Source organism: Scyliorhinus torazame, chromosome 7 (genome assembly GCF_047496885.1).
Source record: "Scyliorhinus torazame isolate Kashiwa2021f chromosome 7, sScyTor2.1, whole genome shotgun sequence".
Classification (NCBI taxonomy): domain Eukaryota; kingdom Metazoa; phylum Chordata; class Chondrichthyes; order Carcharhiniformes; family Scyliorhinidae; genus Scyliorhinus; species Scyliorhinus torazame.
Genome location: NC_092713.1, coordinates 205,310,985 through 205,331,365, shown reverse-complemented (window position 1 = coordinate 205,331,365; position 20,381 = coordinate 205,310,985). Strand labels below are relative to the sequence as shown.

The 20,381-nt window shown below is 50.4% G+C and overlaps 1 gene segment (V, D, J or C); it reads right to left on the bottom strand.

The window, feature by feature from the left end:
- The window catches only part of LOC140427433 (Ig gamma-2C chain C region-like), a 61,953-nt gene extending 56,500 nt beyond the window's left edge, over positions 1 to 5,453 (bottom strand). The window contains 3 exon segments of the C gene segment in view: positions 672 to 989; positions 4,865 to 5,224; positions 5,339 to 5,453. Of these exon segments, the coding sequence occupies positions 672 to 989; positions 4,865 to 5,224; positions 5,339 to 5,387 (727 nt within the window).
- Between the last annotated feature and the right edge of the window lie 14,928 nt (positions 5,454 to 20,381).

Below are 20,381 nucleotides of genomic sequence, written 5' to 3'. Positions count from 1 at the left end.
GGAACCTCCTCCTGTGCGAGGATGAGCCTGATACAATTTAAGGTGGTGCACCGGGTGCATATGACTCGGGCAAGAATGAGTGGGATCTTTCAGGGGGTAGCAGATGAGTGTGAGAGGTGTGGGCGGGGGCCAGCGAATCATGCGCACATGTTTTGAGTTTGTGAAAAATTGGTAAGATTCTGGGCAGGAGTGTTCGCAGTCTTAGCCAGGATAGTGTAGGAGGAGGTGGACCCGGACCCTTTGGTGGCGATATTTGGAGTTTCAGAGAAGCCGGAGCTCAAGGAGAGGAGGAAGGCTGATGTCGTGGCCTTTGTCTCTCTGATTGCCCGGCAGTGAATTTTACTGGAGTGGCGTTCGGCATCGCCACCTGGGGTAGCGGCTTGGTTGGGTGACCTGCAGTTGGAGAAGATAAAATATGAGTTAAGGGGATCTGCAGCGGGCTTTGACAAAAGGTGGGGGATGATTGTGACCGTGTTTGAGGAGCTGTTTGTCGCAGGGGGGTGGGTGAAAATTAGGAAAAAATTTGTACAGACTGTATAATTGATTGCTGGGAAGTAAGTTTCCCGGGGTGTTTATATGTTGTAACCTGTTTTGATACATGTTGGTAATAAAGTACATTTAAAAAAAAATTAATATGTAAGAGATCTCACATACCTGTTTATTTAACTTACCATCAATATTGACCACTTTTCTGATGGGAGAAGACAGGGATTTGTGTGAAACAACACAGGTGTAACGAAGCCCACTGACCCACTGAAATGTTGATACTGCCAGTTCACTTATAATGGTGTAACTGCCTTCAGATTCCATCAGTATCCCTGAGTTAGAAATCCCCGAAGATAGCTGGGTGCTGCCCATGTACCAAGACACAGTGACAGTCTCTGGGTAGAAATCGTTCACGACACATACAAGTTTGCTGTCAGTCTGCTGGGACATTTTCTCAGTCGATGGATGTAGGAGATAAACTGAAGGTGGTCTAGGTGTGATAGCTGAGGTTAGAAGGCAAAGAATAGTTAGCTTCATTTCCTTCCCTTGTAAAACTAAAATATGCAGACTGATATCATTTTTTCTGTGTATCTTGCCATCACATTTTCATTAAAAAAAATATATTTTTATTCTCCTCCTTTTTCACATTTTCTCCCAAATTTAAATCCACCAACAATAAACAATAATCAATAACAAATATGTCAATCCCCATATCCATAACAACAATCCCATCCTCCCACCAAACCCCAAACATTAGCCCGCATGTTCACATGAACAAATGACAAAAAGGAATTAGGGATCACCTTTAATCACCATTAACAAACACCGCCCCCCTCCCCCCAACCCTCCCACCCACACACCCTAACTAATGTTCGATGTCATCCAGTTCTTGAAAGTGCATAATGAATAATGCCCATGAATTGTAGAACCCTCCATCCTTCCCTTCAGTTTAATCTTAACCTTCTCAAGAGTCAAGAATTCCAACAGGTCCACCCACCACGCCAGGGCACACGGTGGAGAGGTTGCTCTCCAACCTATCAGGATCCACCTTCGGGCGATCAACGAGGCAAAGGCTACAACATCTGCCTCCGCACCCGTTTCCAACCCTGGCTGGTCCGACACCCTGAATATGGCCTCCCGGGGGCCCAGGTCCAGTTTCACGGCACCACTTTAGAAATTACCCTAAAAACCTCCTTCCAGTAATCCTCTAGCTTTGGACAGGACCAAAACATATGAAGGTGATTAGTGCCCCCCCCCCCCCACCACTGCAACGTTCACACACATCTTCTACTCCTTCAAAGAATCGGCTCATCCTCGCTCTCGTGAACTGTGCTCTGTATACCACCTTCAGCTGTATCAGGCCCATCCTCATGCACGAGCTGGAGGCATTCACTCTCCGGAGCACCTCACACCAGAATCCCTCCTCCATATCCTCTCCCAACTCTTCCTCCCACTTTGCTTTGATCCCTTCCAGTGGTGCCTTCTCCTCTTCCAAAATAGCTCCGTAAACCGCTGACACTACCCCCTTCTCCAGTCTCCCTGTTGTCAGCACCTCCTCCAGCAATGTGGAGGCCGGCTCCACCGGGAAGCTCTGTGTCTGCTTTCTGGCAAAATCTCGAACCTGCATGTATCTAAACATTTCCCCCTGGTCCACCCCATACTTCGCTTTCAGTTCCTTCAATCCTGCAAACCGATCCCTAAGAAACAAATCTTTTAGTGTCTTAATCCCCTTCTCCTCCCATTTCTGAAAATTTCCATCCCACCTCCCTGACTCAAATCTGTGCTTCATCTGAATCAACATTTCCCTTGACCCTCCCCCGAACCCGAAGGGTTGGCGAAACTGCCTCCAAATTCTCAATGAAGCTGTTATTACCGGACTCTCTGCGTATTTCCCCGGGGCTATCGGGAGCGGCGCTGTTGCTAATGCTTTCAATCCCGACCCCCTGCACAAACTCTCCTCCATTCTGACCCACTGGGAATCAACCCCTCTGACCCAGCTCCGCACTTTCTCCACATTCGCCGCCCAGTAGTAATACATCAGGTTCGGAAGACCCAAACCCCCTGCCTGCCTTCCCCTCTGTAGCAGCACCTTTTAAAACTCTGGCCACCTTCCCTCCCCATATGAACAAAGTAATCCTTCCCTCAATCTCTCTGAAAAAAGCCTTTGGCAGGAAAATCGGCAGGCATTGAAAAATAAACAGAAATTGCAGCAACACATTCATTTTAACCGCCTGTACCTGACCTGCCAGTGACAGAGAGAGGCCATCCCACCTTGCCAGATCGGCTTTCACTCTCCCACCAAACTAGAAATGCTGTACCTGCGGAGCCCCCCCCATTCCCGGGCAACCTGCACCCCCAGGTACCTAAAGAGTCCCTGCCCTACGGAATGGCAGCCCCCCCCCCTGCCCCCACCCCTGCTCCCCCCAGCACTATTCCGTTCCATACCCCCGAACTTCTTAATGCGATGGCCAATGGCTCAATCACGAGTGCAAACAGTAGGAGGGACATAGGACATCCCTGCCTAGTCCCACAGTGGAGAGAAAAGTATACCACCACATTTTCTAACCCTACTTTCATACATCTTTCAAATTAAGTCTAATTTGATGCATGTTCTGTCGATCAGAGTCTATATTTAATTCTTTGTTTGTACACTTCAGGTGTTGATGCATTTGATGATAATGCCTGACTGGGTATCAATGTCTACACTTGGCCATTGAATTATAACACAGAAGGAGGACACTCAAACCGGGGTGCTCTCTGGAAGAGCTTTACACATAATTTGATCTGAACCAGCTTTATGCCAATGCCTCACCGAATGACAGAACTATTATGGTGCAGAAGGAGGCCATTTGGCCCATTGTCCTGTACCTGCTCTCCAAACAAGCATCATGACTTAGTGCCATTCTCCCTCCTTTCCCCGTACCCCTGTACATTGTTTCTATTTAAATAATCGTCTATTGCCCTCTTGAATGCCTCGATTGAACCTGCCTCCACCTCACTTCCAGGCAGTGCATTCCAGATTTTTCTCACATCACATTTGCTTCTTTTGCAAATCCCTTTAAATCTGTGTCCTCTTGTTCTCGAGCAGGAACAGTTTTTCCTTATCTACTCTGTCCAACCTCCTCATGATTTTGAACATCTCCATGAAATCTCTTCATAGCTTTGTTCTCTTCAAGGAGAACAGTCCCAACCTCTCCACTCTATCCTCATAACTGAAGCTTCTTCGGGCAGCATGGTGGCATAATGGTTAGCATTGCTGCCTCATGACGCCAAGGACCCAGGTTCGATCCTGGCTCTGGGTCACTGTCCATGTGGAGAATTTATATCACTGTCCATGTGGAGAATTCGCCCCCACAATCCAAAGTTGTGCAGGGTAGGTGAATTGGCCACGCTAAATTGCCCCTTAATTGGAAAAAATGAATTGGGTACTCTAATTGTTTTTAACAATAACTGAAGTTTCTCATCCCTGAAACCATTCTTGTAAACCTCTTCCAATGTGTTCACATCTTTCCGATAGTGTGGCACCCAGAAATGTACCCAATACTCCAGCTGAGGTCTAACTAGTGTCTTGTACAAGTTCAGCATCACTTTCCTGCTCTTGGACCCTGTGCCCCTATTCATAAAGCCCAGGATACTATATACTTCATTAACTGCTCTCCTCACCTGACCGTCCATCTTTAATGATCTTTATTGCTCTTGCACCACTTTAAAAAATGTATCCTTATTTTATATTGTCTCTCCAAGTTCTTCCTGCCAAAATGCGTCACGTCTCACTTCTCTGCATTGAACTACATCTGCCACCTATCTGCCCACTTCACCAACATGTCAAAGTCCTTTTGAAGTTCTACACTGTCCTCCTCACAGTTTATAATACTTCCAAGTTTTGTATTGACCCAAATTGAAATTGTCCCCTTCAATGCAAGATCTCGGTGATTAATATGTCCCATATAAATCACAGTCAAGTGGCTGATTGAAAGGACCAATATACCACAATAACAGAACACCTCAGGAACAATAGAGCATTGGATGGCGTAGAATTGATGCCTTGTAACGAGTGAATTGCTTCAGGAACTCCCTGAGACAAGAGCAAAGCTGAGCAATAACTATTCCGTGACTGGATTAAAAATAAACCCTGCTTCCTGTTGTTGGAGTTAACCCCACAATGTGGGGGAGTGGCCACATCGTGAGGTGCTGACGGTGAATAGGCAGATTCCTCCTCTGGGGAGCATCATTCCACCTCAGCAATGAGATTCCCTCTTGGCTGTTTGGAGGGAGTTAACACATTCCTACAAATAGGGCACAAGGATAACCCTTCCCCCAGGCGTGGGATAAATATTTGAGACCAGTCACTATTTCCCACCAATGAACCTCCACTTACCTGGTTTCACTTTCAGGGTCAGTCCACAGCCGCACCAGTCATCCCCATTGTCAACCACACTCTGACAGTAATAGTCGGTTGAATCCGTCTGATTCAAGCTGTCGATTTTTAAGGTCAATTTGCTCTCGCTGGTGCCGGAAAAACGGGGTTCGATCCCAGGAATTCGGCTAAAATCTGTAGATCCCGGACTCAAGGAGACGAGCCACTTGATGTTTGAAGAGTTAGTGGGGACATAACCCCATCGCATCAGGCGATCATCTTCCTTCCTGCTGGTCACACAGCCCAGTGTCACCGTCTCTCCTTCTCGACCATTCACAATTGCCTGCACAATTCTCAAATTAGCGTTAGAAAGCACTGCACCTGTAACAGAAGGCAGACAGAAATGTTCCAGGCCACGCAAATGGGGACGAGTGGAAGCAAAAGGATTGGGGGCTTTAAGGATTGGGGGGGGGGGTTAGTGGGGTTGTTGCTTACCCATTTGCAGGCCAACCAGGAGAAAGGTGCAGACCATTCCCTTCATCATCAACTCTGTTGCCCCAGTTCAGCCTGACCACTGCAGAATTGGGGAACTCAAGTAATGTTCTGTGGCTCAGAGGAGGGTGAGTCATGAACTTCCTTCCCCTACATCAGTATGAATAAGTCTGCATTCCTGCCATATGACGTAGGAGCAGAAGTAGGCCATTCGGCCCATCGAGTCCGCACTACTATTCAATGAGATCTGCCTAATCTGAATTGATAATCCACAACTCCAATTTCCTGTTTTATCCCCATAACCTTTCAATCCCTGGCTGATTAAGAATCTGAGCATTCTTAATGACCCAGTTTCTACAGTTCTCTGAGGTAAAGAATGCCACAGATTAACCACCCTCTGAGAGAAGAATTTCTCCTCATCTGTCCTAAATGGGTGACCCCTTACTCTGAGATTATGCCCTCTGCTCCTAGACTCTCCCACAAGGGGATACAACGGGGTAGATCTCTGCCGCTGCCAGTAGCGGGTTCCCTGATCCTGTGGAGAATTGAGCGTTGGACTAAAAATGGGATCGCCGCTGCTCTGGTCCCACACCGGCGATGGCAGCGAGCTTCACACCCTGCACCGGCAAGAGGATGTAAATGGATCATTTGCATCCATCTACTTCTGATTAATGGACAGGAAGCCTGATGCTTCATGCCCTCATGCTGCTCCAGGCCTCTCGGCCGAGATTCAGGGTTGACATGGGGGCACAGTGGTTAGCACTGCTGCCCCTCAGCGTCAGGGTTCCAGGTTCGATCCCAACCTCGATGACTGTCTGTGTGAAGTTTGCACTTTGTCTGCATGGGTTTTCTCCGAGTGCTCCGGTTTCCTCCCACAGTCCAAAGATCTGCAGGTTAGGTGGATTCGCCATGATAAATTGCCCCTTACTGTCCAGGGATGTACGGATTAGGTGGGGTTATGGGGTTGCAGGGATAGGTCAGGAGCGGGGCAATTTCTGTTGGGGGCCTGATGGGGGGTCACTGTTGGGGGCCTGATGGAGGTCTCTGATGGGGCAGTCTGATGAGGGATCGGTGAGGGGGTGAGGTCACTGTGGGGTTGTGACCCATTATTCCCATGGTGGTGGGGGGAGGAAACCTCAAGTTGTCAGCAAGGGGGGAAAGGATTTGCGTTGTGGGGGGGGAAGGAGGCCACCTCCGGACCTCGGTATTGGGCTGCTGGCTCAAAATGACTCCATTATACTGGAATGCCGATGGAATCCCGCGTGATCCCCGCCATGCATAAAATGCATGGCAAAGATGAGGGAATTCCATACCGGGCTTTGCGCGGTCTCCCAAATGGAGAATCCTGCCGATCCTCTCAGCACTACTCTGTCAAGCTGCCTGAGAATCCTTCATATCAGAATAAAGTCGCCTCTCATTCTTCTAAACTCCAATGAGTACAGGCCCCACCTTCGCAACCTCTCCTCATAAAAAAATCCTTCCATATGCAGGACCAACCTAGTGTACCTTCTCTGGACTGCTTCTAATGCCAGTGCATCTTTCCTTAGGGGACCAAAATGTTCACAGGTATGGTCTAATGTGCCTTGTATAATGTTAGCACGAATTCTGCATTTTTATACTCCATTCCTTTTGAAATAAAGGCCAACATTTAATTTGCTTTCCATATTACCTGCTGAACCTGCATGCTAGTTTCTTGTGATTTATGCGTTGGGTCTCCCAAATCCCTCTGTTCTGCATCTTTCTGCCATCATTCTCCATTTAAATAATATTCAGCTCCTTAATTCTCCCTACCAAACTGCACAACATCACATTTTCCGACGAACCTGTCTCTATCCATCTGTAGACTCTTTTTGTCATCCTCACCATTTGCCAACCCACCTATTTTTGTGTCATTCGCAAACTTGGCAACAGTGCATTCACTTCCCTCGTCCAAGTTATTAATAGATACGTAAATAATTGTGGCCCCAGCACCGGAAGCGGATGTACACTTTTGGGGGCCCCCGTGCTCTCCCTCTTTGTGGAGGCCCCATGTCATGCCCCGCCCCCTGGTGAGATGGCAGCCAACCCCCAATGAAGTCGAGCCCTGCTCCAATGATGTTGAGCCCCGCCCACAATGATGTTGGGGCCCCCCCCGAATTGCGCCTACACCCTCCTGACCCCGCCCACCCTCAGCTCACACAATTCAAGACACAGAAACCCAAAATCTCGCCCTCACTGCCCAGTCCATTTGCTACCAAGCCCAGTACTCTCTTCTCAAGGCCTTTCTTTTTAAAAAAATAATTTTTATTAAAGGTTTTCATAAAATATCAATAACAAAATGAGAAAGAAAAAAGAACCCAACAGGGTTACGTACAAAACACAATCTAAAAAAGCAACCCCCCAAACCCCTCCCCCCTGTACATAAATAATAAATTAACATTAACACCCCGACTTAACACAACAGGTGTATACACCCCCTCAGACCCTCCACTGTAAATAACATAAACAAAAATAAAGTAAACCCCCCCCGCCCCCCGAGCTGCTGCTGCCATTGGCCAATGTCTATCATTCTGCCAGGGAGTCTAAGAACGGTTGACACGGCCTAAAGAACCCTTGTACCGACCCTCTCAAGGAGAATTTCACACTCTCCAATTTAATGAACCCCGCCATATCGCTGATCCAGGATTCCATGCTTGGGGGCCTTGCATCTTTCCACTGAAGGAGAATCCTTCGCCGGGCTACCAGGGACGCAAAGCCCAGAATTCCGGCCTCTTTTGCCTCCTGCACTCCCGGCTCCTCTGCCACCCCAAATATTGCGAGCCCCCAGCCCGATTTGACCCTGGATCCTACCACCCTCGACACCGTCCTCGCTACGCCCTTCCAAAATTCCTCCAGCGCTGGGCATGCCCATAACATATGGGTGTGATTTGCTGGGCTCCCTGAGCACCCAACACACCTGTCCTCACCCCCTAAGAACCGGCTCATCCTTGTCCCGGTCATGTGTGCCCTGTGCAGCACCTTAAACTGTATGAGGCTGAGCCTCGCGCACGAAGAGGAAGAGTTCACCCTCCCTAGGGCATCTGCCCACATCCCCTCTTCGATCTCCTCTCCCAACTCCTCCTCCCACTTACCTTTCAACTCCACCACCGAGGGCTCCTCCTCCTGCATCGCCTGGTTAGTTTCCGAGATCTTCCCCACTCCCACCCACCCCCCCGAGAGCACCCTGTCCTGTACCGTGTGTGGTAGTAGCCGCGGGAATTCCATCACCTGCAGTCTGGCAAACGCCCTTACCTGTAAGTACCTGAAGGTGTTCCCCGGGGGGAGCCCGCACTTCTCCAGCTCACCCAAGCTCGCGAACTTCCCGTCCACAAACAGGTCCCCCAACTTTCGTATCCCTGCCCTGTGCCACACCGAAAACCCTCCACCTGTTCTTCCTGGGGCGAACCGGTGGTTCCCTCGTAATAGGGTCCACGCCGAGGCCCCAACTTCCTCCCTATGCCGCCTCCACTGCCCCCAAATTTTGAGGGCCGCCACCACCACCGGGCCCGTGGTATACCTCCTTGGAGGGAGCGGCAGCGGCGTCATTGCCAGCGCCCCCAGACTCGTACCCACACAGGACGCCGTCTCCAGCCTCTTCCATGCAGCCCCCTCCCCCTCCATCACCCACTTGCGCACCATCGTCGCATTGGCGGCCCAGAAGTACCCACAGAGGTTGTGCAGCGCCAGCCCCTCCCTATCTCTACTCTGCTCCAGGAACACCCTTCTCACCCTCGGAGTCCCTCGCACCCACACAAACCCCATTATACTCCTGTCAACCCGCCTGAAAAAAGCCTTCGGGATAAACACGGGGAGGCACTGGAACAGGATCATCTCAAGGCCTTAAGCCACAACAATCTCATTCACCTATCACCCTGGTGCTTTCTGGTTGACATTGGCTCCCGGTCAAGCAATTCCTCAACCTCAAAATTCTTATCTTTGTTTTCAAGTCCTTCCATGGCCTTGCCCTCCCCTACCTCTCTCATCTCCTCCAGCTCCAAAACCTCCTTGGTGTTTGTGCTCATCTAATTCTGGCCTCTTGATCATCTCCAACTTTAATCACTCCACTGCCGCCTTTGGTAGCCATGTTTTTAGTTGCCTCGCCTCCAACCTCTCCGCCTCTATTTCCTCCTCTACGATGATCCTGAAATGCTACCTCAGTGACAAGCATTTGGCCATGTGCTCTCATATAGCCTTATGTGGCTAGGTGTCAAATTTTCTGTTTTAATGCTTCCATCAAACACCTTATTCTGTGAAAGGTAAATGTACAATGTCGTTGTTTTTTTCCTTTTTTTCCCAATAAACATTTTATTGAGGGTTTTTTTGGCATTGTAACAGCAGCAATATAAACAATGTACATGAAAATATAAACATAGTGTAAATACCTCCTCCCTCCCCATCAGGTCCCACCATTAACAAAGAACAAAGAAATGGACAGCATAGGAACAGGTCCTTCGGCCCTCCAAGCCCATGCCGACCATGCTGCCCGACTAACCCCCTAATCTACGCGAAACTACCCCCCCCCCCGCTGACGATTAATTCTCCGTGAAGAATTCGATGAACGGTTGCCACCTCCGGGCGAACCCTAACAGTGACCCTCTCAAGGCGAACTTAATTCTTAATTTTCTCCAGACAGCGAAAGCTAGCCATGTCCGATAGCCAGGTCTCTGACTTCGGGAGCTTTGAGTCCCTCCTTGTTAATAATGTCAGCCTCCGGGCTACCAGGGAAGCAAAGGCCAGAACGTCTGCCTCTTTCTCCTCCTGGATTTCCGGATCCTGTGACACCCCGAAAATCGCCACCTCTGGACTCATTGCCACCCTTGTTTTTAATACCTGACGTCAGCAAACCCCTGCCAAAATCCCCTCAGCTTTGGACATGCCAGAACATGTGGACATGATTCGCTGGCCCTCCTGCACACTTTGCACACCTGTCTTCCACCCCAAAGAATCTGCTCATCCGGGCCACTGTCATGTGAGCCTTGTGAACAACCTTGAATTGAATCAGGCTGAGCCTGGCACAGGTTGCGGTCGCATTGACCCTACACAACGCGTCTGCTCAAAGGCACTCCTCTATCTCTCCCCCCAGCTCCTCCTCCCACTTTGAGTGGGGAAAATTCTTGCTGGTTTTCCTTCTGGTGAGGTGGGAATTTCTCCCAATTATGTGGGGCTTTGCTGGGGCAGATGGACTAGGCTTAGTTACACGAAATGGGCTAAACCCAAGTTGTGTAAGCTCTTTTTTTTTTTTTGCAACACTGACGTTTTTGATCTTCAGATCTGCATGCTGCAAACCCTACTTCCACATTTTCTCACGTGTCGCTTGCTGCGGTGCCTGGGCAATCAATTATTTTTAAAAAATATATATTTTATTGAAATTTTTTTTCCCAAACAACAATTTTTCCTCTTACAAAACAAACGCAACAGTACCAATACAGAAATTTTTAACAATACACAAGTAACAAAACCCCATTATCTATTGACCTAAACTAAACTAAACGTCACTCCCTTAAAATACCCTTCCAGTGCCGGGCACGCCCAAAACATATGTGCGTGGTTTGCCGGGCTCCCGCCACACCTCCCACATTTGTCCTCCACTCCAAAGAACCTGCTCAATCTTGCTCCCGTTATGTGTGCTCTATGTAGCACCTTAAATTGAATCAGGCTAAGCCTGGCGCATGAGGAAGAGGAATTTACCCTGCTTAGGACATCAGCCCACATACCCTCCTCTATCTCCTCCCCTAATTCTTCTTCCCACTTTCCTTTTAGTTCGCCCACCGACTCCTCCCCCTCTTCCCTCATCTCTCGATAAATCTCTGACACCTTGCCCTCTCCGACCCACACCCCTGAAAGCACCCTGTCCTGTATCCCCTGTGTCGGGAGCAACGGAAATTCCCTCACCTGTTGTCTAGTAAACGCCCTCACCTGCATATATCGCAAGAAATTTCCCCGGGGCAACTTATACTTTTCCTCCAATGCTCCCAAGCTCGCAAAAGTCCCATCTATAAATAAATCTCCCACCCTCCTAATTCCCAACTGGTACCAGCTCTGAAATCCTCCATCCATTCTTCCTGGGGCGAACCTATGGTTGTTCCTGATAGGGGACCCCACCAGGGCTCCCCGCACCCCTCTCTGTCGCCTCCACTGTCCCCAGATATTCAGTGTTGCCGCCACCACCGGGTTCGCGGTAAACTTTTTAGGTGAGATCGGTAGCGGCGCCGTCACCAGCGCCTCTAAACTCGTCCCTTTACAGGACTTTCTCTCCAGTCTTTTCCACGCCGCTCCCTCACCCTCCATCATCCATCTACGTATCATTGCCACATTGGCGGCCCAATAGTAATCGCCCAAGTTCGGTAGTGCCAATCCTCCTCTGTCCCTACTACGCTGAAGGAACCCCCTCCTTACTCTCGGAACTTTCCCTGCCCACACGAAGCTCGTGATGCTCCTGTCTATTTTATTAAAAAAGGTCTTGGTGATTAATATAGGGAGACATTGAAATACAAATAAGAACCTCGGGAGGACCATCATCTTAATTGCTTGCACCCTGCCCGCCAGCGATAGAGGCTGCATGTCCCACCTCTTGAAGTCCTCCTCCATTTGTTCTACCAGCCGTGTCAGATTAAGTCTGTGCAAGGTTCCCCAGCTCCTAGCGATCTGAATCCCCAGGTATCGGAAGTTTCTTTCCAATTTCCTTAGCGGCAAGCCTTCTATCTCTCTACTCTGGTCCCCTGGATGTATCACAAATAATTCACTCTTCCCCATGTTTAGCCTATACCCCTGGAATTCCCCGAACCCCCTCAAAATTCGCATAACCACTATAATCCCCCCCCCGCTGGGTCCGACACGTATAACAATAGGTCATCCGCGTATAACGAGACTCGGTGTTCTTCTCCCCCTCTAATCACCCCTCTCCATTTCCTGGAGTCTCTCAACGCCATGGCCAGAGGTTCAATTGCCAACGCGAACAACAATGGAGGTGTAATATTCCACCGGGAACCCGTCTGGCCCCGGGGCCTTCCCTGCTTGCATGCTTCCCAGTCCCTTAATAACCTCGTCCACCTCAATCGGTGCCCCCAGGCCTACCACCTCCTGCTCCTCCACTTTCGGGAACCTCAATTGGTCCAGGAACTGCCGCATCCCCTCCTCTCCCTCTGGGGGTTGAGACCTATACAGTTCCTCATAGAAGGTCTTGAACACCTCATTTATCTTTCCTGCCCTTCGCACCGTGTCTCCCCTTTCGTCTCTAATTCCTCCTATCTCCCTCGCTGCTGCCCTCTTTCGCAATTGATGAGCCAACAGGCGACTAGCCTTTTCCCCATATTCATACCTCCTCCCCTGTGCCTTCCTTCACAGTACCTCCGCCTTTCTGGTGGTCAGAAGATCAAACTCCGTCTGGAGTCGTCTCCTCTCCCTGTACAATTCCTCCTCCGGGGTCTCTGCAAATTCCCTGTCCACCCTTAAAATCTCCCCCAGTAATCTTTCCCTTTCCTTGGCCTCTGTTTTCCTTTTGTGGGCCCCAATAGAGATCAGCTCTCCTCTGACCACCGCTTTTAGTGCTTCCCAAACCACTCCCACAGGGACCTCGCCGTCGTCATTGACCTCCAGGTATCTCTCAATACACCCCCGCACTCTTGCACACACTCCCTCATCCGCCATCAGTCCCACATCTAATCGCCAGAGTGGTCTCTGCTCCCTGTCCTCTCCTAATTCCAGGTCCACCCAATGTGGGGCATGATCCGAAACCGCTATGGCTGAGTACTCAGCTTCTTCCACCCTCGAGATCAACGACCTTCCCAAAACAAAAAAATCTATCCGGGAGTACACTTTATGGACATGGGAGAAGAAGGGAAACTCCCTAGCCCTAGGTCTAAGAAATCGCCATGGATCCACTCCCCCCATTTGGTCCATAAACCCCTTAAGTACCTTGGCCGCTGCCGGCCTTCTTCCGGTCCTTGAGCTGGATCTATCTAGCCCCGGGTCCAGCACCGTATTAAAGTCCCCTCCTAAAATCAAGTTTCCTACCTCCAGGTCCGGTATACGCCCCAGCATCCGTCTCATAAATCCCGCATCGTCTCAATTTGGGGCATACACATTAACCAACACGACCTCCATTCCCTCCAGCCTACCACTCACCATTACATATCTACCTCCGCTATCTGCTACGATGTTCTTTGCTTCAAATGCTACCCGTTTCCCCACCAAAATGGCCACCCCTCTGTTCTTTGCGTCCAGTCCTGAGTGGAACACCTGTCCCACCCATCCTTTCCTTAGCCTAACTTGGTCCGCCACCTTTAGGTGCGTCTCTTGGAGCATAACCACGTCTGCCCTTAGTCCTTTCAAATGCGCGAGCACTCGGGCCCTTTTTATCGGTCCGTTCAGGCCTCTCACGTTCCACGTGATCAGCCTCACTAGGGGGCTACCTGCCCCCCTCCCGTGTCGACTAGCCATTACCTTCTCTAGGCCAGTCCCATATCCCACCTCCGCGCTCCCGCTCGCTCCCCCAGCGTCGCACACCATCCCCGCCCACCCACTCTTTAGCCATTTCCTTTTGGATTTCCGCAGCAGCAACCCAGTTGTCCCCCTCCCCCCCCCCCCCCGCTAGATCCCTATCGAGTATGATTGCTCCCCCCATATCACTTCCGTAAGTCAGCTGACTTCAACTGACCCCGGCTACTCCTGCTCACTCCTCGACCCCCCCCGTGTGGGGGAACTCCCATCCGCCTTGCGCCTGTCTTCCCACCTTATTCTTTCTGGCGCGGGAACATCCCTTTACCTGACCCGCCTCTTATGGCGCAGCTCCCTTTCCCCTCCCCCTCCCCTTCCCCATTCTCCGACTATGTCCCGTCTTTCCCCCCTCACCGGCGCCCACATTTCCCCAATGTCTCCCCCCTTCCCCGTTTGCTTCTCAATTAACTTCACCCATAACATTAACAAAATCAATAACAATAACATTTCCTGCAGCATCAGTCCCTCAGTTCCGATCCAATTTCTCTTCTTTGATGAAGGACCATGCTTCCTCCGCCGTCTCGAAATAATAGTGTCTCTCCTGATACGTGACCCATAGTCTTGCCGGCTGCAGCATCCCAAACTTCACCTTCCTTTTATGCAACACCTCTTTGGCTCGGTTGAAGCTCGCCCTCCTTCTCGCCACCTCCGCACTCCAATCCTGGTATATCCGTACCACAGCATTCTCCCATCTGCTACTCCGCACCTTTTTAGCCCATCTCAGGACCTCTTCTCTGTCCTTAAGGCAGTAAAATCGCACGATTATCGCCCTCGGTGGTTCTCCCGCTTTTGGTCTTCTCGACGGAATCCGATTTGCCCACTCCACCTCCATGGGGCCCGCAGGGGCCTCAGCACCCATCAGTGAGCTCAGCATCGTACTTGCGTACGCTCCACAGTCCACTCCTTCCACACCCTCAGGGAGACCCAGTATCCGAAGGTTCTTCCTTCGCGCTCCGTTTTCTAGGGCTTCGATCCTTTCAGTACACTTTTTATTAAGTGCCTCGTGCGTCTGAGTCTTAACCGCCAGGCCCAGGATCTCGTCCTCAATATCTGTCACCTTCTGCTCCACCACGCGGAGCTCTGTCTCCTGGGTCTTTAATATCTCCTTGAGCCCCTCAATTGCCTGTAGCATCGGGGTCAGCACCTCCCTCTTCAGCAGCTCCACGCACCGTCTCACGATTTCATCCTGCTCAGGCCCCCATGTCGCCTGTGCTTTCTCCGCCGCCATCTTGTACTTCTCTCCCTCTGACCTTTTGGTCGACGATTCCTCGGGCTGCAGCCGCCGCCGCCGGTTTTTCCCTCCTTCGTTTGGGGGGGGGACTCCCTTCTCACACACCCCACACCGGGTTGGGTCGTCAAAAAATTCCCCGTTGGGGCTCTTCGAAGAGCCCGAAGGTCCGTCGGCGCTGGAGCCGCCGAAACGTGCGGTTAGCTCGGCATCACCGCAACCGGAAGTCACAATGTCGTTGTTGATCACACCAGTTTGCAGTAAAGAAACTAAATTATGCCTTGTAAATGCAGTTGTGCCAATTTGTATGTTTAAAGTAAATGCTTAAAAGTGTTAGTCTGACATATGATTACCCATTTCCAGACACTGACTCATGTATTCTATTAATGCAGTTACTATAAATCATGCTTGTGCAGTTTCGCTTATTTGGCAAAACTATGCTAAATTTAATCTGGTTCAGCTCACTTGGCTAAACAAGGTTTGTGATGCAGAGCAAGGCCAGCAGCGTGGGTTCAATTCCCGTGCCGGCTGAGGTTATTCATGAAGGCCTCATCATCTCAACCTTGCCCCTCGCCTGAGGAGTGGTGATCCTCAGGTTAAATCATTGCCAGTCAGCTCTCACCCATCAAAGGGGAAAGCAGCCTATGGTCATCTGGGACTATGGTGATTTCACCTTTAACCTTACTAAATTTAAAAAGAATCTTTTATTTCAGACAGTGCCATAACTTCCCTGGGAATTAATTTCTGTGTTGATCACTCTTTCTTTGGAGGTCTCAATAGTAAGGGCTGCTGACAGATGTTTCCGCAGCTGTTGATGTGACTCCGGGTCAGTGTGTTGCCTCCCTGGTGCCAGGGTCAAGGATGTCACTGAACGGCTGCAGGGCTGTTGGGGAAGGGGGGGAGGGGGCGGTATGGCAAGGCTGGATGGCATTTATTTTAATGTTAGTCTTATGGGTAAGGCAGATGAAGTGAGAGCGTTGATTGACACATGGGAGTATAACCTCCGGTGGCGGCGATGTGTTGAGTGGATGCACACGTGGTGACTCCCGGTGGGATGCTCGTTTTTCTTTCCGCTTGATGTACGGGCTTTTTTGTTTGTATAAACAGAATAATTCAGTAGTATAGGATCCCCCCATTCCTACCATGTCCAGTAGCAGCAGCTCCAAACTTAGTCTGGCAAGGGAATGTCGACAGAGTCTGGAGCTTTTAGAGCCCCAGCAGGGAAAAACATAGCGGCGGTGGCTTCTGCTGAGGCTGGGGCTTCTCAATGGACGACTAAGATTTTGGTTAGCGTCCTGGCCAATGAATTTAGGAAGCAGCAACAGGAGATGATTGAGGATCTAAAGAAGGCAATGGAGGTGGCTATGGCCCCAATCCGGGCGACCATGGAGAAGTTGGACTGGCGGATGGAGATACACGAGAAGATGATTAAAAAGGTGGAGGCGGTGCTCTCTGATCACAGTGATCGGATTGCCTCATTGGAGGCAGAGATGATGGTGCTGGCGGAGCAGTAGAAGGTGCTCAAGGTCAAGGTTGCCGGTCTGGAAAACTGCTCCAGCTGACAAGACCTAAGGATTGTCGGGTTGCCGGAGGACTTGGAGGGCTCCAGCTCCATGAACTATATGTCCAAGATGTTCAGAATGTTGGTGGGGGTCTTTTTGATTCCTCCTGAGTTGGACCAGGCCCATAGATCGCTGAGGCAGAAGCCCAGATGCGGGGGGAGCCACCTCGGGCGGTCATAGTGAGGTTCCATCGTTACTTGGATAAGGAATGGGACCTGAGGAGGGACAAAGGGACTGTACATGAGAGGGGCATGCCATCAAGACACAGAACATAGAACATACAGTGCAGAAGGAGGCCATTCGGCCCATCGAGTCTGCACCGACTCACTTATGCCCTCACTTCCACCCCTATCCCCGTAACCCAATAGCCCCGCCTAACCTTTTTAGTTTATCATGGCCAATCTTCCTAACCTGCACGCCTTTGGACTGTGGGAGGAAACCTGAGCACTCGGAAGAAACCCACGCAGACACGGGGAGAACGTGCAGACTCGGCACAGACAGTGACCCAGCGGGGAATCGAACCTGGGACCCTGGCGCTGTGAAGCCACAGTGCTATCCACTTGTGCTACCGTACTGCCCAAAGGTCTTGTGACAAAGTTGGCAGAAGACATGTGGCTTATAATGAAGCCAAGGCTCCCGAGGGTGAAGGGAGTAGGTTGTGATATCTGATCATGTTCACATTTTGTGTATCTGTTGTTGGATCCAGGCCACTCTCAGAGACCTCTGTGGAGATTGGATACAGCACTGCTTGCGGATAAGAGTTTTTGTGAGCAGGTATCCTCTGCTATTGGGGCGTATGTTAAGTTTAATAGGAATGAGGCAGTCTCGCCGTCCATGCTCTGGGAGGCCCTGAAGGCGATGATTAGGGGTGGGATAATCTCGTTGAAGACACATAGTGATAAACCAGAGAAGGTGGAGAGACAGAGGCTGGTGGACTCCATTCTCGAGGTGGATCGCCATTACTCGATTGCCCTGCGCCGGAATTATTGGTGAACAGAAAGTTGCAAATGGAGTTTGAGTTGTTGACAATGGGGAATAATAATAATCTTTATTTGTGTCACAAGTAGGCTTACATTAACACTGCAATGGAGCTACTGTGAAAAGCCCCTAGTTGCCACACTTCTGCGCCTGTTCGGATACACTGAGGGAGAATTCAGAATATCCAAATCACCTAACAAGCAAATCTTTTGGCACTAAAGGTGGTGATCCTTAAGGGGGTGACTCGACACAAGGATAGAGGATTGTGTCCCTGGGTTCTGCTGCGGAACTTTTGTAACTACTACTGGGCGGCCAATATAGCCATGACTAGGAAGTGGGTGGGAGGGGGGTGGGTCGGTGTGGGAGCAAGTAGAGTCGGCATCATGTAAAAACACAAGTTTGGGGGCACTGATAACGGCACCTCTTCCGTTCTTGCCGGCCCGATACTCCACAAGTCCGGTCGTAGTGGCGGCTCTGAGATCTGGGGGCAGAGGAGGAGATATAAGAGAATGGAGGGAGCATCGGTTTGGACCCCGATCTACAATAACCATCGGTTTGTACCGGGCAGACTGGATGGTAGGTTCCAGAGATGGCAGAGAGCAGGAATTGGGAGGATGGGAGATCTATTTATAGACGGCAGCTTCTCCAGTTTGAAAGCAGGGAATGGGTTTAGATATCTGTAGGTACGCGATTTTTTGAGAAGGCAAGTTCCGGCATTCCCGCTGCTGCCGCCACGGGGGATACAGGACAGAGTAGTTTCCAGAACATGGGTGGGAGAGGGGAATGTATCAGATATCTACCAAGAACTTATGGAGTTGGAGGAAACTCCGATAAAGGACCTAGAGGGCAAGTGGGAGGACGAGCTAGGGGGAGAGATAGAGGCGGGTCTGTGGACGGATGCCTTAAGCAGGGTTAACACATCCTCATCATGTGCCAGGCTTAGCCTGATACAGTTCAAGGTAGTCCACCGGGCACACATGACGGTGGCCCGGATGAGCAAGTTTTTCGAGGTAGAGGGCAGGTGTGCGAGGTCCGCGGGAAGTCCGGCAAATCATGTCCACATGTTTTGGGCATGCCCGAAGCTTAGAGGGTTTTGGCAGGGGTTTGCTAAGGCTATGACCACGGTACTTAAAACACGGGTGGTGCTGAGTCCAGGGGTGGCGATGTCGGAAGAGCCTAGAATTCAGGGGGCGAAAGAGGCAGACGTCTTGGCCTTTGCCTCCCTGGTAGCCCGAAGACGGATCCTACTAATGTGGAGCGACTCGAAACCCCCAAAATTGGAGACCTGGGTTAGTGACATGGCTGGGTTCCTCAGTCTCGAGAAAATAGCGTTTGCCCTAAGAGGGTCAATGTTAGGGCTCACCCGGAGGTGGCAGCCATTCATCGACTTTCTCGGAGAAAATTAAAATGTCAGCAGATGCAGAAATCCAAGGAGGGGCGGATGGGGGGGGCTAGACTATTGCTTTATTGGTGGGCGTGTGAAGAATGTGATGGGGATGGAAATGTTTATTGTACCATGTTTATGTTGCTGTTATTGTTATTATTATAAAAACTACAAATACCCTAATAGAAATATTTTTAAAAATAAAAAGGGGATCACTCGAGGGGGACTTTCTATGAATATGGGGAGAAAGCCAGCTGAGGTGTCGGGCAGCTTCCTGGGAGGGAGTACAGGTCAGGGTCTCGGGGCGGGGTTGTTTCTGCCCAGAGAAGGTGAATGAGGTATTTGAGGCTTTCTATCGTGGATTGTAAGGATTAGAGCTGCAAGTTGGGGACACATCAATGAGTTAACTTTTAGACTGATTGACCTTCTCAGAGGTGGAACAGGAGAAAAGGCAGAAGTTTGAAGCACCGATTGGGCTGGAAGAGATCTTGAGTTGTATTAGGTTAATGCAGACGGGTTAAGCATCAAGACCAGATGTGTTCCCCTGTTGAATTTTCTGAACAGTTTACTGGACAACTGGTCCTGCTTTTGCTAGATATGTTCCTAAACACTGACACTAAGATCCTGGTGAAGGTTCAGGCAAGACGACAGGAGAGCTGCTTGTCAGAAGTGATCGAGGAAGATTAGATCAGGTTTGTCACGAACTGACGGTGAACATCAGACTCTGGCTGAATGTGATCATGTCCCCACCTGGGGAGGAGTAACCAGAAGTGATCATCCCTCTGGACGCAGAGAAGGCCTTCGACCAGATGGAGTGGAAGTACCTAATTGAGAGTGGTTGTCCCACAACAGATGGGAAAGGGCCCAGACGAGCGATGGGATGCCGGACACCAGATTCCTCAATCCTTTGAGGAACGGGCCCTGGAGCATTGGGGGGTGACCGAGGACAGATCGGTCACTGATGACAAGATTGGCATGCGTCGCAGAGATGAGTATCCACCAGCCCCCACCCAGATGACCTGTCACATGTGTTGTTCATGCCATACATCATGACACTTCCCTCCCACTGACCACATGTCCATTCTCCCACAGGATCTCCACCCAAGGGTGCCGGCCCATCTGGGGTGCCCCCCCCCCCCCCCCCCGGCCATCCATGAGAACACCTCAAAGGAGAACTTCAAGGACGCCAAGTCCTCAGTGGGTAGCCCTTATCTCCCAAGAGCAAACTGGTCATCCTGGGGTGCCCCTTGACAAGGCCGGGGATCTCCAATTGTCCCAGTATGTAGCAGTCATGCATAATCCCTGGGAATCGTGTGCACACATGTATGATCTTCAGGTGATGGTCGCACACAGCTTGGACGTTTAGGGAGTGGAACCCCT